This window comes from Rhodamnia argentea, chromosome 2 (genome assembly GCF_020921035.1).
Source record: "Rhodamnia argentea isolate NSW1041297 chromosome 2, ASM2092103v1, whole genome shotgun sequence".
NCBI classification, from domain to species: domain Eukaryota; kingdom Viridiplantae; phylum Streptophyta; class Magnoliopsida; order Myrtales; family Myrtaceae; genus Rhodamnia; species Rhodamnia argentea.
Genome location: NC_063151.1, coordinates 33,144,055 through 33,166,721, shown reverse-complemented (window position 1 = coordinate 33,166,721; position 22,667 = coordinate 33,144,055). Strand labels below are relative to the sequence as shown.

Below are 22,667 nucleotides of genomic sequence, written 5' to 3'. Positions count from 1 at the left end.
ATTTCAATGACATTTTTCAACTAGTGTCGACCGCCTCCAAACATGAGGCTATCCTAAAGGGAAAAAACAAGAAATACACTAAACTATACAAATTATAAGTATGGTATTATTGGTACACTCATGCTACATTTATTCTAAATCAATATTTGTTTCACAAAAACTCCTAAATTGGTATAGTCATGCCACATTAACTCTAAACAAATTTTTGTGTCACAAAGAATCCCAAACCGGTACTCCAAACCGATATAATCGTTTCACATTTATGGTAAATCTGGGATATTTAGAGGTTAATGTGGCACATGTGCATCAGTTTGGGGTAAATGTAGCATCGAAATATTAATTTGGGATTTTTTGTGACACAATAATTAATTCCGAGTAAATGGGGCATAAGCGCATCGGTTTTTATAAATATGACACGAGTGTACTAGTTTGGGTTGTTTTGTGATACAAACATTAGTTTTAAATAAATATGGCATGAATGTAACAGTTTGGAAGTTTGGGTGGTATTGACCCCTCATAAAAATGCCATTATCAAGTATGGGAGATATTTCAACAAACAAATTTAAGGTGATTGGCATTAAATGATAGTAAATCTTAAACTAAAGAGGTATAAGCTATATCCGAAGGTTAATCGGGGACAAAAAAGAAAAATATGCACAATGAGTTCTGCAGCTTAATTTTTTTTTTTTTGGGTTGATCTGCAGCTTAAGATTGAAAAAGTAATAAACTAAAAATTAAAAAGCCTAATAAATTCAAAGCCCTATTCCTTGAACGCAACAAGCATGTGCGCAATTAAACGGTTTTTATTGGCCCATTTCTTAGATTGATTGAAATTTATTGATTAGACCTGTCAAATGGGTAGGTTGGATCGGGTTTGGGATGGGTTATAAATGGTCGGACCCAAATTGACCCATTAACTCGTTTATGACCCATTTATACTTAGTATAAATTTATTGGCGCATACCTGACCTCGACCCATACCCAATCCATACCCGACCCAACATATATTGCTAATACACTTTTATATTTATCTCAATCTAAGAATATTTTTTTCTCATAATTTTTTTTACCATATCCAATAAAAATTTAGTGGATAACTTTCATAAATTTTTTAAACGAATTTTTTTTATTTTTATGTTTATTTCTATTTTTATCATCTTCTCCTTCCGCCCTCTTCCCTTCAGCACCCCCCCCAGCTCCTCCACCGTGATCACCCCGTCTCCCTCATTGTCGAACAGTCGAACGCCTCCTTCAACTCCGCCTCTCAACCGCGCTCCCGCTGCCCTTGCTGCCACCGCCGCCGCTGTTGACAGCCTTTCGGACAACGTACATGGACTCGGGAGGCCGCGGAGCTTGTATAGGTCGATGCGGGCATCCCCGTTAGCGTCGGAGCCCATCCCTGTTCCGGTCGAACGTTTCGAACACCCGCTTGAGCTCCACCCTTTTCTCCATGCTTAAAGCTAGGTGCTCCTACTTCTACTACGCAGGCGGCGGCTCTGGCTCTCGAGGCATTGACAAAGAGGGTCCTGAGCATTCATCTAATTTGCTAGATATAGATGAAGCGGAAGGCGGGATTAGGGGCTCGGCAAAGAGGGTCCCGAGTAGCACGGGGAGCTTCTTGGGGGGCACCCGGAAGAGGATATTTGCGAGGGAAGACAGGAAGACAAGGGACAACAAGAGCGCAGTGAGTGGCACCATGGTTGTTCATACGGGAGGTTGCGGGGAAAGAGGAGAAAGTTGAGGAAGATGAGAGAGAGAGAGAGAGAGAGAGAGACACACACACACACACACACACACATAGACGAGGACTTCGTCGAAAATAAAGAGAAAAAGAAAGAAGAACAAAAGAAAAGAAATTCAGAAAATTTAAAAAATAATGAATAATAAAAAAACCTATTAATTGTTGGGTCTCTTAAAAGGGTTAAGTGATACTAAAAGGATAGAGGCCTTTTAATGGGTTGTCTTAAGTGGATTGTAAATGGGTTCATAATAGATCTATTTATAACCCATTTATTTTGGCCTCTTATATGGGTTGTTTTGTATGATGGCCTACTATTGTTGTTATGACCCATTTAAATGCTTGTGGATTATTAAATGGTAGGGGTGAACATGGTTCCAAGGTAGAGCTAAGAACCCGGAATCGGAATCTATAGGATCCGGTCCGATTCCAGGTTCCAAGGTATGTAAGTTAGGTTCCAGATTCCAAAAATTGAGGAACCTGCGTCAATGGGTAGGTTCCGGGTTCCACTACCTAGAACTTAGAACTTGGAACCTAGACCCTAGATCCTGAAATAAATTTTTATCGGTATATATTTTTGCACGATCCTACAATATTCTATAGAGTCCAATGATGAGTGTATAATCTGGAGCCAAACAAATTTTTAGATTTCAGATTCCAAAAAATGATAAATGTGTTCCAATGGATTGGTTTCAAGTTCTAAATGTAACATGTACGGAACCTAAAACCATTCACCTCTACTTTCTCTTAGATATTGTAGCGTTCACTCTCATTTTGCTTAACTAAAAATGAAAAAATAAAATAAAAGAAAAGAAATTGATAGATTCTCGAGTACCCTAGAACCGACCCTAGAACCCGTGATAGGGTGGGTTCTAGGTTTCAGGGTATGACGAGTAGGTTTCAAGTTCCAAAAAATGAGGAACCTATTCTGACGGGGTAGGTTTCGAATTTTAAGTGAAACTTGTAAGGAATCCGGAACCGCTTATCCCTATTAAATGGATTTTGGACTCATTTTAACAGGCCTATTATTGACCACGTCCGAGAATGATATGATTTCCATGGATCGATCTGGATCGGACCATGTCGAAGGACCAAGCAACCTGGTTGTCGGGCTTTCACAAAATTGCGGTAACTAAAAATTTTGAGAGTCGACAATCATAGTAAGAAGCCTCTTTTGATCACGTGGCTCAATTTTGTTCAACTTTCCTTCGGAGAATACTTGTAAATGGGTGTTGAACAAAATTGAGCCACGTGATCATAAGAGGCTTCTATCTCCATTGCTTGTAAATGGGTGTAGTCAATCTACGAATTGATTATAATGAATTTTTTTATAACAACTTGTACGCACTTGCAATCATTAACGGTATTGTTAAACAAACGGAGCGTAAGCTGAAAAACAATAGCATGAAACCCTAAATAATTGCTCGAGCTTGCTCTGCAGCGCAACATTAGAGGGCTTTTTTCCAAATTACGCGGAATTTTTTTTTTATACCAAAATAGGTTTAAAAAATATATATTTACCAATTTGGGATCCGCTCGGCGGTTGGGCTGCCAACCGGACCGCCACTCGACAGCCCGGATGCCGAGCGGATCCAACAGACCCGCCTCGAGTCGAAGCCCGGCCTTTTGTTTCGCTCGGCCTTTTTCGAAAAAAAATTGTAATTTTTTTTTACATTTTTGATAATTATTATTTTATTTATATTTTTTTTCTTTCAAAGCTTATTTTTATAAAGTAATTATCAATAATTAATAAATAATTTTGTATTAATGTAATTAATTAAGAATATTTATAAAATAAAAGTCTTGAGATATATGAAAAACATGTAATTTTCATAATAGATAACAATCGTTAATCGTAATTACATCTACTGATGATGTCGTCTTCCTACATGACCTCCTATTCCGCAATCGGGTTCTCTTCGGTGCTTGGCATGTCTAGTATTATACCGATGAGGACGAGGATCCGGGCGAGAAGGATATGTAGATGATGAAGGCATATCTTGTGAAAATATGCCATGCCCGGATGGTACATATCATACTGTAGAAAAGCCTGGATAAAAAGGAGAGAAATTGGATCCATAAGAAGCAGAAGAAGGAGCTGGAGTCTGCGGCAATGGATTGTCAGGAAATGCAAAAGTAGATCCCTGGGGAAATGGGGTGGCAAATTGGGCAAATCCCGTATCAAAATCTATCCGGCCTAACCCTAGAGTGAAATCCGGAGCAAAATCTGTCGTATGATACTCCAAGGTGTAGGGGACGACATCGCCAACTACATGAGCCGAAGGAGTCCTCTAGGTCGGCCGAACAGGCTCGGGTGGGTCGTCATCGTGAGGGTCAACGAGTCTTGCTGTAGTTGCTGGTTGAGGTGGTGACATTATTGTTAGCTACCTCTCCTCATTCTGGTCGCATAGTATTGCCCTAGCTATCCTCCTCACATCCGCCCAAGCCTGACGAGTTGGACGTGAATTTGTTATATATAAGATTTGTTCGACGCCATCACCCCGGTAATGACATCACAAGTAACAAATATTATCAAATGCCAATAACTTATGTTACTAAAATATAATTAATAAATTAAATTGAAAGTATTTGCACGAATTGTTAAACCCATTGCAGCTCTCGTAATAGAAATCCACTTCCATGTATGTCTACGAAACCATTCCATATATTCTGAATAAAAGTGAAGTTCCTCCATTGCGGGATCAATATGGACTATATATTCGATACGTCTGTCCCACATAGTGATCCATCGTCCATGCTTAGCTGTCCAATCCTTCCCAAGTGGCCTATTGTTAATGTCATGCAAAGCTTTGTGATTGCCAAGAGGAGTAGGTATTGACTATTGCATACCAAACGGGCGAAAATGCCACTCAACTATTCAGAAACGGATGAGTGAGACACGAGCCCTCCAAATATCTTGTCCCTATAGGCAGTCATACGGTAGAGTCTCCGGAATGTCGTCGGCGTAAGGCTCCCAAGTAATCTGTTATCGTAATAAAACATACCAAATTAAATGAAGAATTAATTTAAAAACTAACATTATATTAAACTTATTTGTTGCTATCATTACTTATATTTTCGGATGCCAATCTATCAAATTGGTAGCGCAGATGTACCAACGTATGCATGGGGGCCTCCGTTGTGTTTCGACTTTGACTTCAACTGCATAAATAAAAAATATTTAATTTTCATATATTATACGCACTAGAAAGAATTAATGACGCACGAACTGAAAATACAATAGATCACATACCGACTACCGAAAGGTACATGTACTAAAGGACATCAATCGTCAAGGATGTGGAGACACATCTGAATGGCTCCCACGCCCAAATCCGCAATACATGTAGGGCACCGCCCATTTGCTTCTCTTATGGGTTAGGTTTACGGCATAGCTCTTGATACAAACATGCAAGTTACGTTGAACCCTAACTGCATTGCGTAGAGACATTGAGGTTCGCCGGTAGTGGAAGAAACAACAAACTAACTCGGGCACCCGATTTGTCCTCGAAAATAGATCCTCTTAGCATACGAAGAATAAAAGCCATAGCATGCCGCACTATAGTGACATCATTGGTTTCTGCCGAAAGATCTTCAAAGTGTTGTCTCAACCAGCTTAAACTTATCTGTGTGCCACGCAACCCGGATGGGTAAGCACCAAGTAGATCATCACAGACGGTGGCCCAATTTACATTAGTGGGGCTCGTAACTACATGTCAATATATGGAAAGCCACGTAAGCACTGCAATATCCCGTAGCGTGATAGTGCATTCACCTTCTGGCATATGGAAGATGTGGGTTTCGGGCCTCCACCGCTGGATCAATGCAGTAATTAAATGTCAATCAAGCTGCACAAATCCCATCATATAAACGCTATAAAATCCCGAAACTTGCAGATACGGGACTATGCGCGGATCAAGTTCACCTATATGTAGCATTGCTTGCTAACATCTAAGGGCTTCTGTCGGATGTACCCGTGAAATGTAACATAAATAGTTAGTTGCAATTTTGATAATGTTTTTACAAAGGACGGATCGATTGCTAAATTCTTGAGTTATCTTAGCGTCACATATAGTATGAGATCCATGTCGGGTTTGCCCAATAAGTAGTAAATCATCCTCTAGACCCAAATGAATATAAGTACTATGTGTCATATTATAACATTATAACAAATTCCCATATGTATGGATAACATGGAACAAATGAACTGAATAAATATCGTGCAATTGTGATATTATAACATTACAAAAAAATCATAAATGTAATGTAAAAACCCGGAAAAAATGAACTTCATAAATATCAATCCAATAATTATATTATAACATTACAAAAACTTCATGAAACTAATTTACATAATTAACACAACCGTGATTTACTCTCGGGCTGATCCGTGTGTACAAGTTTTCCTGTTATGCCTTGATTTTCCCAGGCGTGTACAATGATTTCGCGAAGTGCTACTCTCGGTCTTCTCCGGTCCATCTCATTACGTATCGGTGATGCACGTGGCCTTCCTTTCTTCTGAATACGACTCGGTTCTGACACTAATGGCAGCTCGTCGGGTTCAAGCTAGTAATCAAGATGCCCCAACGGATGAAACATGTACCGATAGCACCGAAGCGTTTTATCTAATGTATATCATTCATCTATGTACGATCCGTAATCAATACCATACGTTTGACATGCTGCAATTATGTGTGAAAATGGGATTTTCGGCCCTTGAAATTTTCTACATGTGCACGTTCGTAAGTCTAGGCGCACTATGTATTTGTGGTCCCCCGAACCCCTAGATCCGCCATGTCCAGTTTTCACTTCAAAAATCCTGCTATCAAAGTCGAAACATGTTACTACATGCCTATTTGCTTTTTGACTATTGTGCTCGAGCATGGCACCCGCAAATTGCGTATATTTCCACTCATTGTCTTTTTGCACCATGTACATCATTTTTCTCGTATCAAAATAGTGCACAAACTGGTAGAATATCTTGTCCACCATGGCTGCTATTGGTGGACCACGAAAACCCTTCAGCATCCCGTTGACGGATTCAACTAAATTTGTCGTCATCGATTCATATCTTATCCCTTCATCATAAGCCTTTGTTCATTTTTCTCTAGGAATCTGATCGTACCATGCAGTTGTAGCTAGATCGAACCCCCTAATTTGGCTCATGATTTGGTCAAACTTCCGCCGTTGGTTCACGTAAGTTGTACATTACAACAATAATTACTACTTTGCAGTCAAATTTTTGAACACGTATTTTTCTGAAATTTATAAATTCGAGAATTTACTTGTCATCTCCACAAGTCTTTTACCTTCGGCATTTTTGAATTGTTTATTGTAGTTGCTGACAACATGCCGAATGCAATATCTATGGTGGCCATGTGGAGGATGCCACCGTGCTGTCTCCATTGTTGGTTGAAGCCCGATATGTCTGTCTGATATTACACAAATATCATCTCTCCCAGTGACATATCCCCACAACAAATTCATAAATCAAGTCCAATTGTCAACATTTTCTCGATAGACTATAGCAAATGCCAACGAAAAACTATGATTGTTGCCATCAAGTGAGGCCGCACAAAGGAGCGTTCTTTGGTATTTTCCATACAAAAATGTACCATTAACAAATATCACAAGTCGACAACTTGCAAAGCCTTCAATCGTCCGCTTGAAAGTCCAAAACATCCGATTGAAAACCGTGCAGCCCCGATCTAGGTTGATGTGATCATCGATCACAAAATACGACCCTGGATTCCGGCTCTCCATTTCGATCATCTACGTCTTCAACCTACCTATGACTCATCTCAATCTCCAAATTGTCCGGCAATCGCCATTTGTTTGGCCTTCTAGGTTTTACGGTAAGTAGGTTCGAAGTGTAGGTTGTCTTGAATCTCCGCCATCGGTGACTTAATTTTGATATCCGGTTGGGCGGCAACCATTGCTTCTATCTGGGTGTAGAGGTACTTTTGGTCAAGGTGCCGATGATCCCGTGACATTTGCGGAGAACTGCATGTATGTGGCCCATTGTACTTACTTATTTTCCAAAACATGTCACCCCATTTAGCAATTGTGCAGAGCCTCCAACCACACGATCCATTTGGATTGCCACACTTTATCACATATTCTGTTTTCTTTGTCAAATAACTACGAAAATTTTGATTTCTCCTAAGGGAGTATTCTTTCGCGACCAAATGCACCACGTCCCGTGATGAAAATAACATACCAATATCAAATTCTTTTGATGGATCAAATAACATATGACCCGACTTGGCTCTTGTATCGTCTTACATCATGTCAAAGTCGATCTACGAATAAGGCGGTGGATGTACCAACGGCAAAATGAGATTATTGCACTGGGTATTGTAGTAAGCCTCTATATTGTCACATCCGACATCTTTTTCATCACTGTCATCGGTGTCCATCTAATGATCATCTTCTTCATCACCATCATCATCATCATTATCATTGGACTGCACGTGCGATTATGCGAGACCATCGTCATCTTCACCAACATTCAAACACGCCTCAATTGAATCATCTCTCATTTGGCATTCAGCTATAGTTGCATAAAACTATAAAAATCTCGTAGCATCGGCCTGAAGTGCAAATTGCTAGATCATCCTAAGCGTAGCATCATCATGCACCTCCGTAATGTCATATGTAACACAATTGCGTGTTACAACCGAGTATCTGTACACTCTTGTTTGAATATATTGATTTCCTGTTATATTCAACGCGCTCTCAATCGAAACACGTAACTCATCAAATATCGATATATTTGCAATCTCGAACATGGTAGATTGTTTGCATTCGTAATCAATTCCATATTCAGTTCGTACTATTGTATCTCCCCAATGCACAATCGCAAAAGATGTAGACGACATTCTACTAAATAAATAAATTAGAAATTATTTCGCACCTACAATTTGGTAAATATTGTCTCGTATGCGTTAACAAATTAACATTACCGCTATCAATATATAAAATGAAATAAATATCGTAGTATAGCCCTAAGGGGTTAGAGAATGTGTGATCAAAATACCCTAAATCGTCCATGGCTAGTTGATTGTGGTCATTTCCTATTTTTTGAGATTTTTTAAATCTTTTTGGGAGACAGAAGGGCAAAATCGTCATTTTTTTAAAGTCGTTGGCCAAAATACCGTGAGTCGTCTATAGCCAGTTGATTGTGGCAATTTCCTATTTTTTGGGATTTTTTACAATTTTCTTGGGAGACAGAATGGTAAAATCGTCATTTTTTTAAAGTCGTCGGGCAAAATACCCAAAATCGTCCATAGCCAATTGATTGTAGCTATTTCCTAATTTTTGGAATTTTTACAATTTTTTTTAGAGACAATTTTTCAGAAGGGCAAAATCGTCATTTTTTTAAGTTACTGACCAAAATAGTCAATGGCCAGTTGATTGTGGCTATTTCCTTTTTTTTTTGAATTTTTTAATATTTTTTCTTCATTTTTTTTAAAGTTTCTATGATTTTTCTATATTTTTAATCAATTTTTTATTTTCTAATTTTCTAATATTCAAATTTTGAAATTATTAAAAACATATTTTTCGGACCGGGTCAAACCCCACCCCCACTTCTCGGGTCATCTGATCACCTTTTTTTTTTCCAAAAATTCATTTTACACTCTTAAATTTCTTTTTCATATTTTGAAAATCGTCAAAATGGATATGGACATAGTTACAAAAATGAGTCCCAAAAATTTGTTTTTACAAGATTAAGGTGATTGTTTTTTTACTTAAATTCGTGAACATTATAACTAGTGAGGATACAAATAATAATCAAATAAATAGAACAATACTTATGAAACTGTAAAAAATAACTATAACGAGATTTACCTCAAACTATTGAAGGTAAGCACGCGCCGAATGAAGAGCTCAAACTATCAAGAGAAAGCACCGAGTAAGGAGGCCGGCTTTGCTTTTGTCTCAACTTCTGCAAAATAAAAAAAGTCCCAATTTAATTTAAACATGACGAAAATATTAGCAATAAAATAAAAGCACTAACAATCTATAATAACATCAATAAAGGCACCTGAGGGGAGGGGGATCTGAGAAAAACTTTGTGAGCTATGTGAGGGAGAGTGCAAGAGGAGAGAGGGCTCTGAGAGTGCGAGAAGAGGAAGAGCTTTTACGGAGGGAAGAGCTTTTGCGGAGAGGAGAGGATTCGCGAAAATGAGACTTTTTAAGCGGAAAGCTTTCGGCTTTGCTTTAAACAGAGCCGAAGGCTCTGAAGTGCTCATGAAAGGTGCTACAGGTGTTGCAGCATCGTTCACGGTGCCAGTACCAGTGCTTGATTAAAGGCGCTGGTAATAACTGCCGAGCGGGTGAGGCCCCCACAGACTGCTTGGCCGCGGGCTTTTCCTTGTCGGCACTGAGTGTGCCGAGCTGGGTCCGCTTCCCCAACATTGCATGTGCGGAAATAATTGCTCAAAGACAAGATCCGCAAGGTAAGTTCCCGATGCTGGCTCTGCGTGGGAGATCTGCAACACCTCTTGTTCAATATTGGTCCTTCGAGAGCAAGTCAACTGGTGTGAACTGTTGGGAAAGTCGAGAAAAGCTCGGAGCACATCCAATGATGCCAGCGAGAAGAGCACACAGACACTGAGCTTCACCTCCACAAACAAAGGTTAAAAATGGCTCCTGTCCAAAACACTATGACACCCTCCATCGCGGACGATCGAGAGGCGGCCGATAACGCATGGGTCCACGCGATGCTCTTCGCAACCTCCCACGTCTTCCCAATGGTCCTGAACGCCGCTGCCCGGCTCGGCGTGTTCGACATCCTGGCCCGAGCCGGCCCGGGGGCTCGGGTGTCTGCTTCCGAGGTTGTCTCTCAGCTCACCACACAGAGCTTGGAAGCTGCTCCAAAGCTCGACCGGATGCTGTGCCTCCTTGCGAGCCACTCGCTTCTGAGCTGCGAGGTGCGCGAGCGGGACGATGGCCGGACTATCGAGAGGCTGTACGGCCTCACGCCGGCAGCTCGCTTCTTTACCAAGGAAGAGGGAGAGGGCTCGTTGGCTTCTTTGTTGGAGCTTTGCTTCCATCCGGCTCCACAGCAAGTTTGGTAAGCCGTATACGAGTGAAAAACATCAAACGTAGGCTCATTTTTTCTGTCGCCATAAAACCAATCCATATGTAAAAATTCCATAGAGTACGATTGTTTTTCACTTTTCTATGTAGAATTTTGTTCAAAACCATACTCAGGAAAGGAGTATTTTGCTAGCAAAAAACCTGCTTGCTTGTTCCATGATTCGTGTTCTTATGCACGTGACACGATCAATTAATTAATGGACGCGTGCAATCACAAATAAGTGCCGAGGTTCATACTTATGAGCTCAAACGCAACATGTATCTACTTCTCTGATGATCTTGCGATTGCCTGGGCTCAGTTGAGTTTTAGACTCTTATGCAATAATTCATGGCAAAACTTTGATATGATTACTTTTTTGGGCACATCATACCATTACCAAGTACTAGAAATTCTAACGTTACAAGTCCTCCATGTTCAGGTAAATGATTAGGGTTTATTAAATGGAAATATCAAGAACCTCCTATATGTAATACATTCGATGTTTTCCATTCTTAATGCTTCTTTTGTGTTATGTTGTGGCCCAACACTGTGTGTGCAGGTTGCAACTGAACGAGGCCATACTTGAAGGGGGCAACCAATTCAAGAAAGTTCATGGAGTGTCGATATTCGAGTACATGAATATAGATTCGGCATATAACAATACGTTTAACAAGGCGATGGACGGTCTGACGACAATAGTAATGAACAAAATTCTCGAGTTTTATCAAGGTTTTGAGGGTCTAACAACATTAGTTGATGTGGCCGGAGGTACCGGCAAGTGCCTCAATATGATCATCTCCAAGTACCCTTCTATCGTTGGCATCAACTTTGATTTGCCTCATGTAATAGAAAGTGCACCTGCTTATTCCGGTAACTCTATCTCACTCTCTCTCCGTCCTTATACAAGCTTTAGCAATATATTTCGAACGGTCGGTGGTTCCTTATAAGTGATCCTGTTTTTCTGCAATCCTGATTGGAAAATTTTCCTCCAACTAATTATTTGATTAATGGGTTGCAAACAGGGACATTACCCCGAGTCATTTTTTGGTAGGGAAAAGTACACTAGAAGTGTCATAACTTTTGTACGGCGTTCATTTGAATGCCATAACTTTCAAAATGTTCACTTAAGTGCCATAACTTTTAAAAATCATTCACTTGAGTGCCATGTTGACGTGGCAACCGGAAAAGTTAACGTGGCAGTCGAAAAAGTTACTATAGACGCCGGAAAAGTTCTTGTAAATGCCGGAAAAATGACGTGGCACGCCGGAAAAGTTACTATAGCACTCAAGTGAACAATTTTACTCCGACGTAGCATTCAAGTAAACGATTTTTGAAAGTTATGGCACTTAAGTGAACGTTTTGAAAATTATGGCACTCAAGTGAACGCCGTACACAAGTTATGGCACTTCTAGTGTACTTTTCCCCTAATTATAATGTTTCTTTTTTGGTAGCGGTTCTGACACAACATCGGGCGTGTGGGAAATATGAATAGATAATTCAGACAAACACTGACTAAAGTCGGACTATTTTCATGTCGTTATTTGATCCTTTTTCCTACTAGTGTGCTTTAAGAACTCATTAAGTTCACCTATTAGTTTATAGAGATATATATAGTTATACTGAATGCTGGTGACAAATTATTTTCCATGATGTGTAGGAATCCAGCATGTCGGTGGGAGTATGTTCTCTACCATTCCAAGGGCAGATGCAATCATGATCAAGGTGAATATAGAGTAACACCTAACGAAGAGATAGCTTAAATTTCTGCTTTATGCTTATACCAGACAATATTAATTCATGATCCTCAATGATGTCGATATGGTTATATGATGATTATACAGAATACCTTGCATAATTGGAATGACGAGAACTGCATTAAAATACTGAGGAACTGCTACGAGGCATTGCTGAGTAAAGGTAAAGTGGTAGTGATGGATCTGGTGCTACCAGAGGCGCCGGAAACAAGTGCGACGTCGATGTACACCTCCAGACTCGATAACACCATGTTGATGCACCTGGGAGGCCAAGAGAGAACGGAGAGAGAATTCCGAGCCTTGGCCAAGGCCGCCGGTTTCTCCGAGTTCAAAGTCGCTTGTGTTGCGAGTGAACTTTGGGTGGTCATGGAGTTGTACAAGTGATAGACTCTCTTTGTGTACCCAGTATGTTGGAATTTGACTTTCGGAAAAAACGCAGTACTATCTATCCATGGATTTAATTATGTGAGGATGTATTCATACTGAGAATTCTTGTTGATTAAATAATGTGACGTATAATAATTGGTGTATTAAATGAAGTTGTCCCGAATCTTTTTAGTAACTACTAAACCCTATTTTCTGTAGTTATATATTAGTGGATTACCAACTGGCTTTACCACTAATTCCGACCAGGAATTCTTCTCATTTCCATGTTGTTTTAGTAGCATGTCAAACTCTTGTCTTGTGGTCGAGCAGCTTAAGATTGAAAAAGTTAAAAAAAATGAAAAATTGAAAAGCCCAATTAGTTCAAAGGCCCATTCCTTGAACCCAACAAGCATGTGTGCAATCAAACGGTTTTCTTAGATTGACTGAAACCTTTTGATCACATCCATTTGTTTGTGTGATAAGCCCAGCCACTACTCTAGCATGTAATACCTGTTAGATGGTAGGGATTTAAGCCCGTTAGAAATGAGAATGATATGATTTCCGTGGATTGATCTGGATGGGACCATGTCGAAGGACCAAGCGACTCAGTTGTCGGGTTTTCACAAAATTGCCTTAACTAATTGGTGACTCAAAAAGATAAACTAACGACCGCCTTACCGATCATTGTTGCTTTCGATAAGTTATCAAATCCCTAGAAGCTTTCCTTATTTCGAGATGTTCATACTTACTTTTCGAATATAATAACTCGATAATCATTAATCAATATAGCCCGTTTGCTTACACTCTATGTTTTCGCTTCTATTTATGACTCTCTCTCCAAGATTGAGAATGAATTCTGATATCAAATATTTGTGTCACGAAAAAGAAGTTACATATTATGTTAGCTAATGTGTGCAATCTTCTTCGAATTCTCTTGGGGTGTGCATATGTTGAATTGGGCTCGCGATTTTCACTCGCAGAGATGAATGATGCTCTTGACAAAGAAAAAAATTATAACTCTAATCCGACCACTTGCTTCGGTTGATCATGATGCTCTAAATTGATTGGGGTGGTCAATTCGTCGAACCCTAGAATTTTGCGGTTTCTGAAAGCAACAAGGATTTGACGTCCGAGACCAAGAGAACTGAGAATCATATGCGAAAGCTCAATCTACGCAATTCTTCAAACATATGGACAGAAGAATTCCTCGAACTGTGATGCAAAAGGTGTGGAACCATGGCGCTCGGCATTGGTGTGGTCGATTTTGGGAAAGAAGTTAAGCATCGCGTGAGGAAAATATACTAAAATCAAGGTGATGGGAGACTTATAAAAGAAGTCCAAAATTTATTGCAATTACGTCAATTCAGTCCTAATTTTTTTTTGGGCCAATTGAGTCTTAAACTTTTTGCATTTGCACAAATTCAATTCATCCGGCCAATTTTGGCCTAAAATTGCTATCGTGGCACGGTCGGCGTTAACGTGCACAACTTATAATAATTTTTAATATTTTTTCAATTTTTGATTTTTTTTATTTTTTTTCTTTCTCTTTTTTTTTTTCCTTCACTTCCTTCTTCTTCCAGCTTGTTATTGGACCTCAACAACCAACCAGAGGTGAAGACCGGCAAGTTGGTGAAGCTCGCCCCCCTCCGGCCACTGGTGAGGTTCGACCTTGCTGTCGTTGGGCGAGGTCTAGCCTCTTCATGGGTGGCTTGCTCTCGCTAGTGGCCAACGAGGATGACCTTCGCAAGAGGCGGTGATATCGACCTCATCGGCCTTCGCCTTTGCTCGGTTACTAGACCTCGGCAATCGGCTGGAGGAAGAAGGAAGGGATTGAAAAAAAATAAGAAAGAGAAAATAGATAAATACATAATTTAAAAAATATTTAAAAATTACTAAAAAATGTCTATGTCGGCACCGGTAGTGCAATGTCGGTGATTTTCGGTCAAAATTGACCGGATAGAATGAATTGACACAAATACAAAAGATTTAGAACTCAATTGGTAAAAAAAAAAAAGAAATTAGGACTGAATTAGTAAGATTACCATAGGTTTTGTACTTTTTCGGTAATTTTTCCTAGGGGATAGGGCGTGTCAGAAGGCAAAAGTGGGGTGGAAAAAGCCTGAACCCATATATAAATGGTCAATTGGTTGAAAACAAAGTGGTTTCTTTTTGTACTTTTCCTACCTTGAAAATTAACGCGCAGTAAGCAGAAGGAAAGCAGCACGAGTACACCGACTAGCACGCCCGACTAGACCATCTCCAAACGTCAAATTGGACCGGCGGAAGAAGAATGCCATGCACCATTGCGCAACCGCGCGAGACGTTTTGGACGACGGGAGAAAGACAATGAAGCACGTCAACCCTCGACCTTAAATGATCCTCGTCTTCTCTCTCTCTTTCCGGATGACATAGAGCAAGTATAAGGACAGTTCTGGTGACAAACGTAGTACAAGTGCATCTAAGGTATGTCTGTTTCGTGTATAATGAAAATTTAGGTAATTTTTTTTTTTTTCTGAAAATGATCTCTTGTATCACTTACTAGACATAAATTGTTATCGATGATGAAAAACATTGTTCAGTGAATTAATAATTACTTCGAGTGATATAAACGATTAGTTTTAATGAAATATTTGCAAAACAAATGAAGGTTAAGCGTGCATATTTTGTGGACCGATCTGCTTAGGGATGTTCTCGAACTTGGTCAGCACTTCACAATGTTAGACTTGAACTCTAGTGTCGTGTGTCTGATGGAACCCCAAGCCGGTGACTTCGAGAGCTACATGACGATTCTGAATTATCGCCAGATTTGAATTCAGCATACTGGACTTGTAGCCCGTAGGGGCAACGCTGTCTATGCTTTTGCCAAATAGAGTGGAAGACTTCAATATTTTGAGCAGTTGTCAAATTGATTAAAACTCGACATCTAATCGCATCTAAACAAAAATAAAGTCGTATGATGATTCATATCTACGAAAGCGTTCGGGATCATCTACTGAGTTCTTGATGGGAATGAGATTCAACGGGTACGCTAAGAAGTTTTGACTGTTAAGGTGTCGAGAAAATGAGCATATATATATATAAGAGGACAGCGTGCTTGAATGTGGTGGAGGTGTTCAAACCAAAAGAATAAGTGTAACTTTGAAAGTTTGGAACAAGGGCAGAAAATTGGAGGGAGAAATTGTTATTAGAATGTTTGCTCTTCGCTTCGAGAGGTATACAACACTCGCTTTCTAGTCCTTATAAAATAGCAGAACCCCTAATACATTTAACAACGAAGACAAACATCCCATACACTTAATATCCTTCGGACAACGGGTCAACGAAAAGAAACACACGTTACAGGAGCCAATAGTCTTCGAGCACTCCTTCCGACGGCATCAAATGAAGCAAACTCGACAAGAAAGTCCTCAACGTTCAATCCATGGAAAAATCTTCAACGACTTTGTTGGCATTTTTTATCCTCATGCTTTTGTAGCTCTCAGAGGTTTTATCCTTTGAATTCATGCAGCCCACCAGGAATCGCGCCTGCTGATTTTTTTTTTGCGGAGGGATTGTCAACACAAGAATCAATTTGATGAATACTTTAATAGGATGAAGGTACTCTAGATTGAAGGATGACGTCTTCCAGTTAACTTTTTCCACAGTGATGCCAAGGAATATCATTAATTGAAGCGGGGAAAAACCTAACAATTAGGGGTGTGCATGGTCCGGGCCGGTCCGGTCCCGGTATGGAACCGAGGATTGGACCGGTAGTCCCGGTCCCCAAATTTTCAGGACCACGGACTGGACCGGGACAGGCGGTCCGGTCCGGTCCCGGTCTCGGTCCAGTGGAACCGCTAATATTAGCTACTTAGAAAAATCTAACTCTTTGAATACAATATGCTTCAATTGCATGTTAATTTACAATCTATACCCTCGGTTGAATAAAAAAAAACAAGTTGGAATATCATCATCTTGCTATGGAAAATGACATCACGTTAATGCTCTAGAAGTAAGGCTTCTAAATAGAAAAATACGAAGGATCTTGAAAACAATGTAACTGCGTTACTACATGTAGTTTTGGCACAATAAAAGAAGATGAAAAGATTGGAGTAAATATAGGTAGTACTATATAGTTAGTCCGATATAGGAAATGCAAAAAGAAAGCCATTTTTCACAAGTCATTATGAACATGGAAAACAAAAACCTCAATCAATCACAAACAGATAAAAAGTATAGAAGAGAGAAACACTAGGTGGCACGAAGTTCACTAGATTTACATAATGGAAACCGGAAAAGAATATCAAGATTATGGCATGATTCCTCCAACTAACTAATGGAGATTGAACTACGGTAGTTAAGATATGTTTGAGGTCGATAAAGCTTTACTTTCGGCCACGGTGATCGGCTTGATTGTTGCACTCCATTGACCTTCCTACTTTGCCTCGCTAGTTGCTAAGTTTCTTTCCTTCCTTGCCTGCATGTGACTACCCGCCCGCAAAGAATAGGAACACGACAAGAAAAATACTCATTTACCAAAAATAATCCCGCCAAGCCCAAGCGTAAAAAGTTTCTATAGCAAAAAAAAAAAACAATGAATATATAGAGAAGTGACAGATGTATGGGCCATTCCAATGTAAATTTATAGTAACAATTTTAGGGCGCGCATGGCAACACTACTACTTCTGAAACAACATCAAAAGCAGAAGTTGATTTTTCAACTTCTCCATCAAAAGCAGAAGTTGATTTTTCTATTTCTGTTTTAGAAGTTGATTTCTGATAAAAAAAAGACGTTTGATAAAATTTCTACTTCTGAAATTTCTACTTTTAATCAAATATCGGCGGTGGCGAGCGGCGGCGGCGGCAACCGGCGGCCGTCAAGTGACGGAGGCGGGCGCGGCTAGCTGCCGCCATAGCCGGCCACCGCCGATCGCGACCGGCGGCGGCAACCGGCGGCCGTCGAGCGGTGGAGGCGGCCGGGAGCGGTGGGCTGGCGGGCGGGCGTTGGTCGGTGACCGGCGGGCGGGCGTTGGTCGGTGACCGGTGGGCGGGCGTTGGTCGACGGAGTCGAAGAAGTGATTTCTGAAGTTGAGAAGTAAAAATTTTTTACTTCTCAAAGTTGGCCAAAAATCCAACCAGAAGTAGAAATCTCTTTTAGAAGTAGAAATTCCTACCATAAGTCAATATTTTTACCAAACGGATTTCGGTTTCAGAAGCACTTTTGAAGTGTCTTTACCAAACGGATTTCAGCTTTTGAAGTGTTATCATGCGCGCCCTTAGCGACCGTATAAGCTCGTTCGCTTCTCCAACTTCAAGTACAAACGTCCGCCAAATTCCTTGTTTCTCGAACGTGGTCCATAGGAATCAAAATATAAATTTATCAAAAATATATGTATATAGCTAGTCACTTTAAAATTAATATACTCAACCAACAAAAAAAAAACTAATCGTCTTGTTAATATAATTTATCATGTACATATGAAAATATACATTTAATATATAACGTGTACCGACATGTCGAAATTCTCCAATTTTTTAGAATGATGTGTCATGTTATGTCGTGTATCATGAGTCGCGCATCAATATTGATACTACTTAGAACAAGACTTTTCAAAGCACTAGTTTCAAAACCTCTCGAAGCTACGAGTTAGTCAAAAATGCAATGCAAAGTATTTCCACACTTATTACGTAAGTGTCATTCTAAGCATGGGATGTAGCGTGAGACAAAGTGGTCAGTTCTAGGGTCTGCATCCTAAGATTACACCTATGCAAGCACAGGATAGATACAAATTTTGAAGTCAAAACAAAGGCCTAAAGTCGCAAGTTGGATGGCCATGCAGGCAACCGCCCCGACAAGACTTGCAGGTGAGAATTGTAAGCGCGGGCTATTATGATCTACTAAGAATTCAATTATGGTGTGCGATTTTTGAAAAGTCAGCTATTATATATACGCTCGAATCTCGAGAAACCAATACCCGTAGTGGTGGCTGAAGCACTCGGCACTCGCGCACTTGAGAGAATGCAGGCAGTCGAAGAGAGAGACGTCGTCATTGTTGGTGGTGGCATCTGCGGCCTAGCAACTGCCCTCGCTCTTCACAGGTCTCTCTATACTTATCTGATACATTCAGTTATGTGCTAGATAAAATAAGCCTGAATTACTATGATCCTTGTTGTTGTTCGACAATATGTTTGTTTTGCCTTTTTTGTTCCCTTGATACTTTCTAAGAGAAGGAGAATATGCAGGAAGGGCATCGAGAGCTTGGTGCTGGAGAGTTCAGAGTCTCTCCGTTCCAGTGGAGCCGCCATTACCATTCGAACCAACGGATGGCTAGCACTTGACCATCTCGGCGTCGGGGACAAGATCAGGAAGAATGCCACGCCTCTTCAAGCGTATGGCTCTCTCTTTATCGGCTGCCCTATTTCATACATAGCATGCTTCTCCATCCATGTAAAAGAAAATCCATTTAACAGTTCAATACTACTTTAGTCTTCATATTTCGCGTGCTCGATTCTGTCAAAATTCTAAGGACAATCATGTTAGTGAAAAGATTATGGCCACAAACAAATCAATGCCGATGTTTTCTTGTCAATAAACTAAATTTTCATCAACTGGAGGAGTCTTACTATTGTTTTCCTGTGGCAGAATAAATAAGGAGGAAAAGTTTCCCATGGCGAAATGCGTTTAAGACATGGACTTCTAGCTAACTAAATAATACTTAGCTTTTTCTAAACACTAATAGTCAATATGAACAGATATCGGGAAGTAGGGCTTGACAGCAGATCAGGCATGCTTATCAAGACTGAAGCCCCTCTCAGGTAATGCAGTCATACTATCCTCGGATGCAGTCAATGCAGTGAATAATGCAAACTGTGACCAATAACACCGCGATGAACAATTACTAATGCCATGAATGACTGACTTTGCAAGTTTTTGAAATTCTGCAGTAAGGGAGAAGTTCGATGTGTTAAAAGAAGTGAGCTGATCGAAGCTTTGGCCGGCGATCTGCCTGACGGAACGATTCGTTTGGGATGTCGCGTGTTGTATGTAGAAACGGATCCTGTTACTTCCTTTCCGGTGCTTCAACTTAGTAATGGATCCACATTAAAAGCAAAGGTATGTCTATCTCCACTTCGACTGTAATATATATGATAACTTAGGTTCATGAGAAACATCTCCAATTGCTATCGAAAAGCGGCAATATCATTCCTTTTGATCATCTACATTAGCTAGATTCAGCAAAGTTTCCTAATAAATAATCTCATGGAGAATCGTCGTGCATCTTCGGCAGGTTTTAATCGGATGTGACGGGGTAAACTCGGTTGTGCTGGATTATCTGGAGATGAACCCTACAATGGTTTCCTATACCTCTGCGGTGAGAGGATTCACCAGTTATCCCGCCGGCCACAAGTTCGACAACGTGTTTGCCATCACCAAGGCGAACGGCGTTATATTAGGATGGGTCCCAGTCAATGATAACTTGGTCTACTGGTTTATAACTCGTCTTTGGACCTCCCAAGGTACTCCTAGTGCGATATTCCACGTTATCGACTAACTTGGTGTATTATTCTCCTGCTTATCTATCGCTAATGGATGCGACAGATTCGACTATCTCGAGGGATCAAGAGCTGATAAGGATGCTAAGCCTCCAGTCGATCCAGAATTTCCCCGCTGAGATGACAGAGATGATAAAGAGAAGCGACAAGAGCTCCTTGTCGAGCATGCGGTTCCGGTACCGCGCCCCGTGGGACTTACTCTACGGAAGGTTTCGGAAGGGGACCGTGACGGTGGCGGGCGACGCCCTGCATGCCATGAGCCCGTTCATCGGGCAAGGCGGCAGCGCGAGCTTGGAGGACTCGATCGTGCTCGCGAGATGCTTGTCGAAGAAGCTCTCGGAGGTCACGGAAGAAGGAGAGGGGAGTTGCAGGAGGAAATACGAAGAGGCGCTCGCGAATTACGTGGAGGAGAGGAGGATGAGGCTCCTCGGGCTGTCCGTTTTGTCTTACGTGTTGAATAAGCTCAACGAAGGTCCGTGCACGGTGGTGAAGATCGTCTGTGTTCTTATTTTGATCGTCTTCTTCAGGGACCGAATCGCGCACACAGCATTCGACTGCGGGCAACTCTGAAGAGATTAGATTTGGGCAACATTAAGTGTGCTGTAGATAAATGCTTCATAATATTAATAAAGTTGTGTCGTGAATAATCTCTTAATGAATATCTATAAAGCAGAAAATATTTTTACAAGTATAAATGTTCTTGTCTGAAGATATTTGGTTATTTGCAACAGTCTATTGTTACACAAATTTTGGCACGAGTACAATTATAGTGAAACCATTTTTTGATGGGTAAGTTTCGAATTCGCCCTGAAACATGAAAGGAACCTTGAATCGCTCGCCCTTAAATTTTTTGCCTCGGCGATTACTCTCAACCCTCTAACTCAAGTATTTCCAATTATATTTTAGTTAAAATTTAAGGGAGGAAAATACGTTGGTTTCTATTCTGATATAGAGACAACAAAACTTTCACCTGTGGAAAGAAAATCCTTAAACAATCCAACTTTAGCAGTTACTCTAATTTTGAGGAATTTTTATGAGAATCACTATCACTAAGATTACTAATGTAACCTCCTTAATATAAACTTTTAGTGGCTCTTTGCTTATGAAAGTTAACTAAACACTTCACATTTGGAAGTAAAAAAGAGCTGCTTCATAACAAAAGTATTTAATTTGAGAGAAACCTATTGTTTTAGTCATATTAAAAAAAGAGCTACTACCCCGACAATATGATAGTATTGTCGGTTATTTCCGACCATATGATATTCCAATCAAAAAATGTTTTATGTAAAATATGCGATGATGGTGTGTGAATCTACGGTTGAGATTATACTATTCTTGACAATGTCGGAGAAGCATTTCCCCATTAAAAATTCAAGGTTACTAAAAATATACTTTGAAAAGAATGATAATAGAAAAATCTTCTAAATATCAAAGATGAGTGATATGATAAAATCCAAGGGAAAGAACATATACAAATATGAAAAAGAAAAATAAAAAATAAAAACTCGACATCTAGTTGCGTCTAAACAAAAATAGTCGTATGATGATTCCTATTTACGAAAGCGATTTCGTTCAGGATCATCCACCGAGTTCTCGATGGGAATGAGATTTAATGGGTGCGCTAAGAAGTTCCGACTCTTAAGGTGCCGAGAAAACTGAAAGAAAGCCTAATCGAAAGAGAACAGCTTGCTTTATATGATAGATGTGTTGGAACCAAAAGAACAACGGTAACTTAGGAAGTTTGGAAGGACAGAAAATTGAAGGCAGATCAGAGGACTTCTTCCAGAGAACTTTTTCGACACTGGTGCGAAGGAACATCATTAAATTTTTTTTTTTTTTTTGGTCAGTGAACACCATTAATTTTTATTTTTTGGTCATCGAACACCATTAATTGAAACGGGGAAAAACCTGACAATTTTAGCTACCGTATAAGCTCGCTCGCTTCTCTGACTTCAAGTACAAACATCGGCCAATTTCGTTGTTTCTCGAGCGTGGTCCATAGGCTTACCCTTCTTTATCGACCAAGATTAAGAGGGAGAAAATTGTCAAAAAAATTCTAAACCTATTGTAATTTTGCCAATTTCATCATAAATCTTTTAATTTTGACAATTCAGTCCCAAACCTTTTGTATTATGTCAATTCAGTCCTAAATTTTTTTTATGCCAATTCAGTCCTAGATTTTTTGTATTTG

At 40.1% G+C, this 22,667-nt stretch overlaps 2 protein-coding genes across 3 annotated transcripts; both read left to right on the top strand.

Moving 5' to 3' along the window:
• The first annotated feature begins 10,374 nt into the window (after positions 1 to 10,374).
• Positions 10,375 to 13,134, top strand: LOC115751927 (caffeic acid 3-O-methyltransferase-like). Of its 2 annotated transcripts, none has more exons than XM_048275255.1 (4): positions 10,375 to 10,817; positions 11,383 to 11,693; positions 12,481 to 12,545; positions 12,665 to 13,134. In XM_048275255.1, the coding sequence occupies exons 1-4, from the start codon at positions 10,387 to 10,389 to the stop codon at positions 12,959 to 12,961; spliced, it is 1,104 nt and encodes a 367-aa protein (XP_048131212.1). In that variant the 5' UTR covers positions 10,375 to 10,386; the 3' UTR covers positions 12,962 to 13,134. The 2 variants fall into 2 exon arrangements, with proteins under 2 accessions (XP_048131212.1, XP_048131211.1); XM_048275254.1 differs by having other exon boundaries at positions 10,375 to 10,888.
• Positions 13,135 to 18,907: 5,773 nt separating this feature from the next.
• Positions 18,908 to 21,107, top strand: LOC115737208 (monooxygenase 1-like). The gene is made up of 6 exons (XM_048274573.1): positions 18,908 to 19,021; positions 19,166 to 19,312; positions 19,676 to 19,738; positions 19,868 to 20,036; positions 20,212 to 20,440; positions 20,523 to 21,107. Exons 1-6 carry the CDS (start codon positions 18,942 to 18,944, stop codon positions 21,044 to 21,046), a joined length of 1,212 nt encoding a protein of 403 aa, XP_048130530.1. The 5' UTR covers positions 18,908 to 18,941; the 3' UTR covers positions 21,047 to 21,107.
• Positions 21,108 to 22,667: the final 1,560 nt, after the last annotated feature.

Coding starts and splice junctions, on each gene's coding strand:
- LOC115751927 (XM_048275254.1), top strand. CDS start 10,452: ATGGGTCCACGCGATGCTCTTCGCAACCTCCCACGTCTTCCCAATGGT. Junction 10,889..11,382: donor GCCATAAAACCAATCCATAT/GTAAAAATTCCA, acceptor CTGTGTGTGCAG/GTTGCAACTGAACGAGGCCA. Junction 11,694..12,480: donor AAGTGCACCTGCTTATTCCG/GTAACTCTATCT, acceptor CATGATGTGTAG/GAATCCAGCATGTCGGTGGG.
- LOC115737208 (XM_048274573.1), top strand. CDS start 18,942: ATGCAGGCAGTCGAAGAGAGAGACGTCGTCATTGTTGGTGGTGGCATC. Junction 19,313..19,675: donor AATGCCACGCCTCTTCAAGC/GTATGGCTCTCT, acceptor CAATATGAACAG/ATATCGGGAAGTAGGGCTTG. Junction 20,441..20,522: donor TCGTCTTTGGACCTCCCAAG/GTACTCCTAGTG, acceptor TGGATGCGACAG/ATTCGACTATCTCGAGGGAT.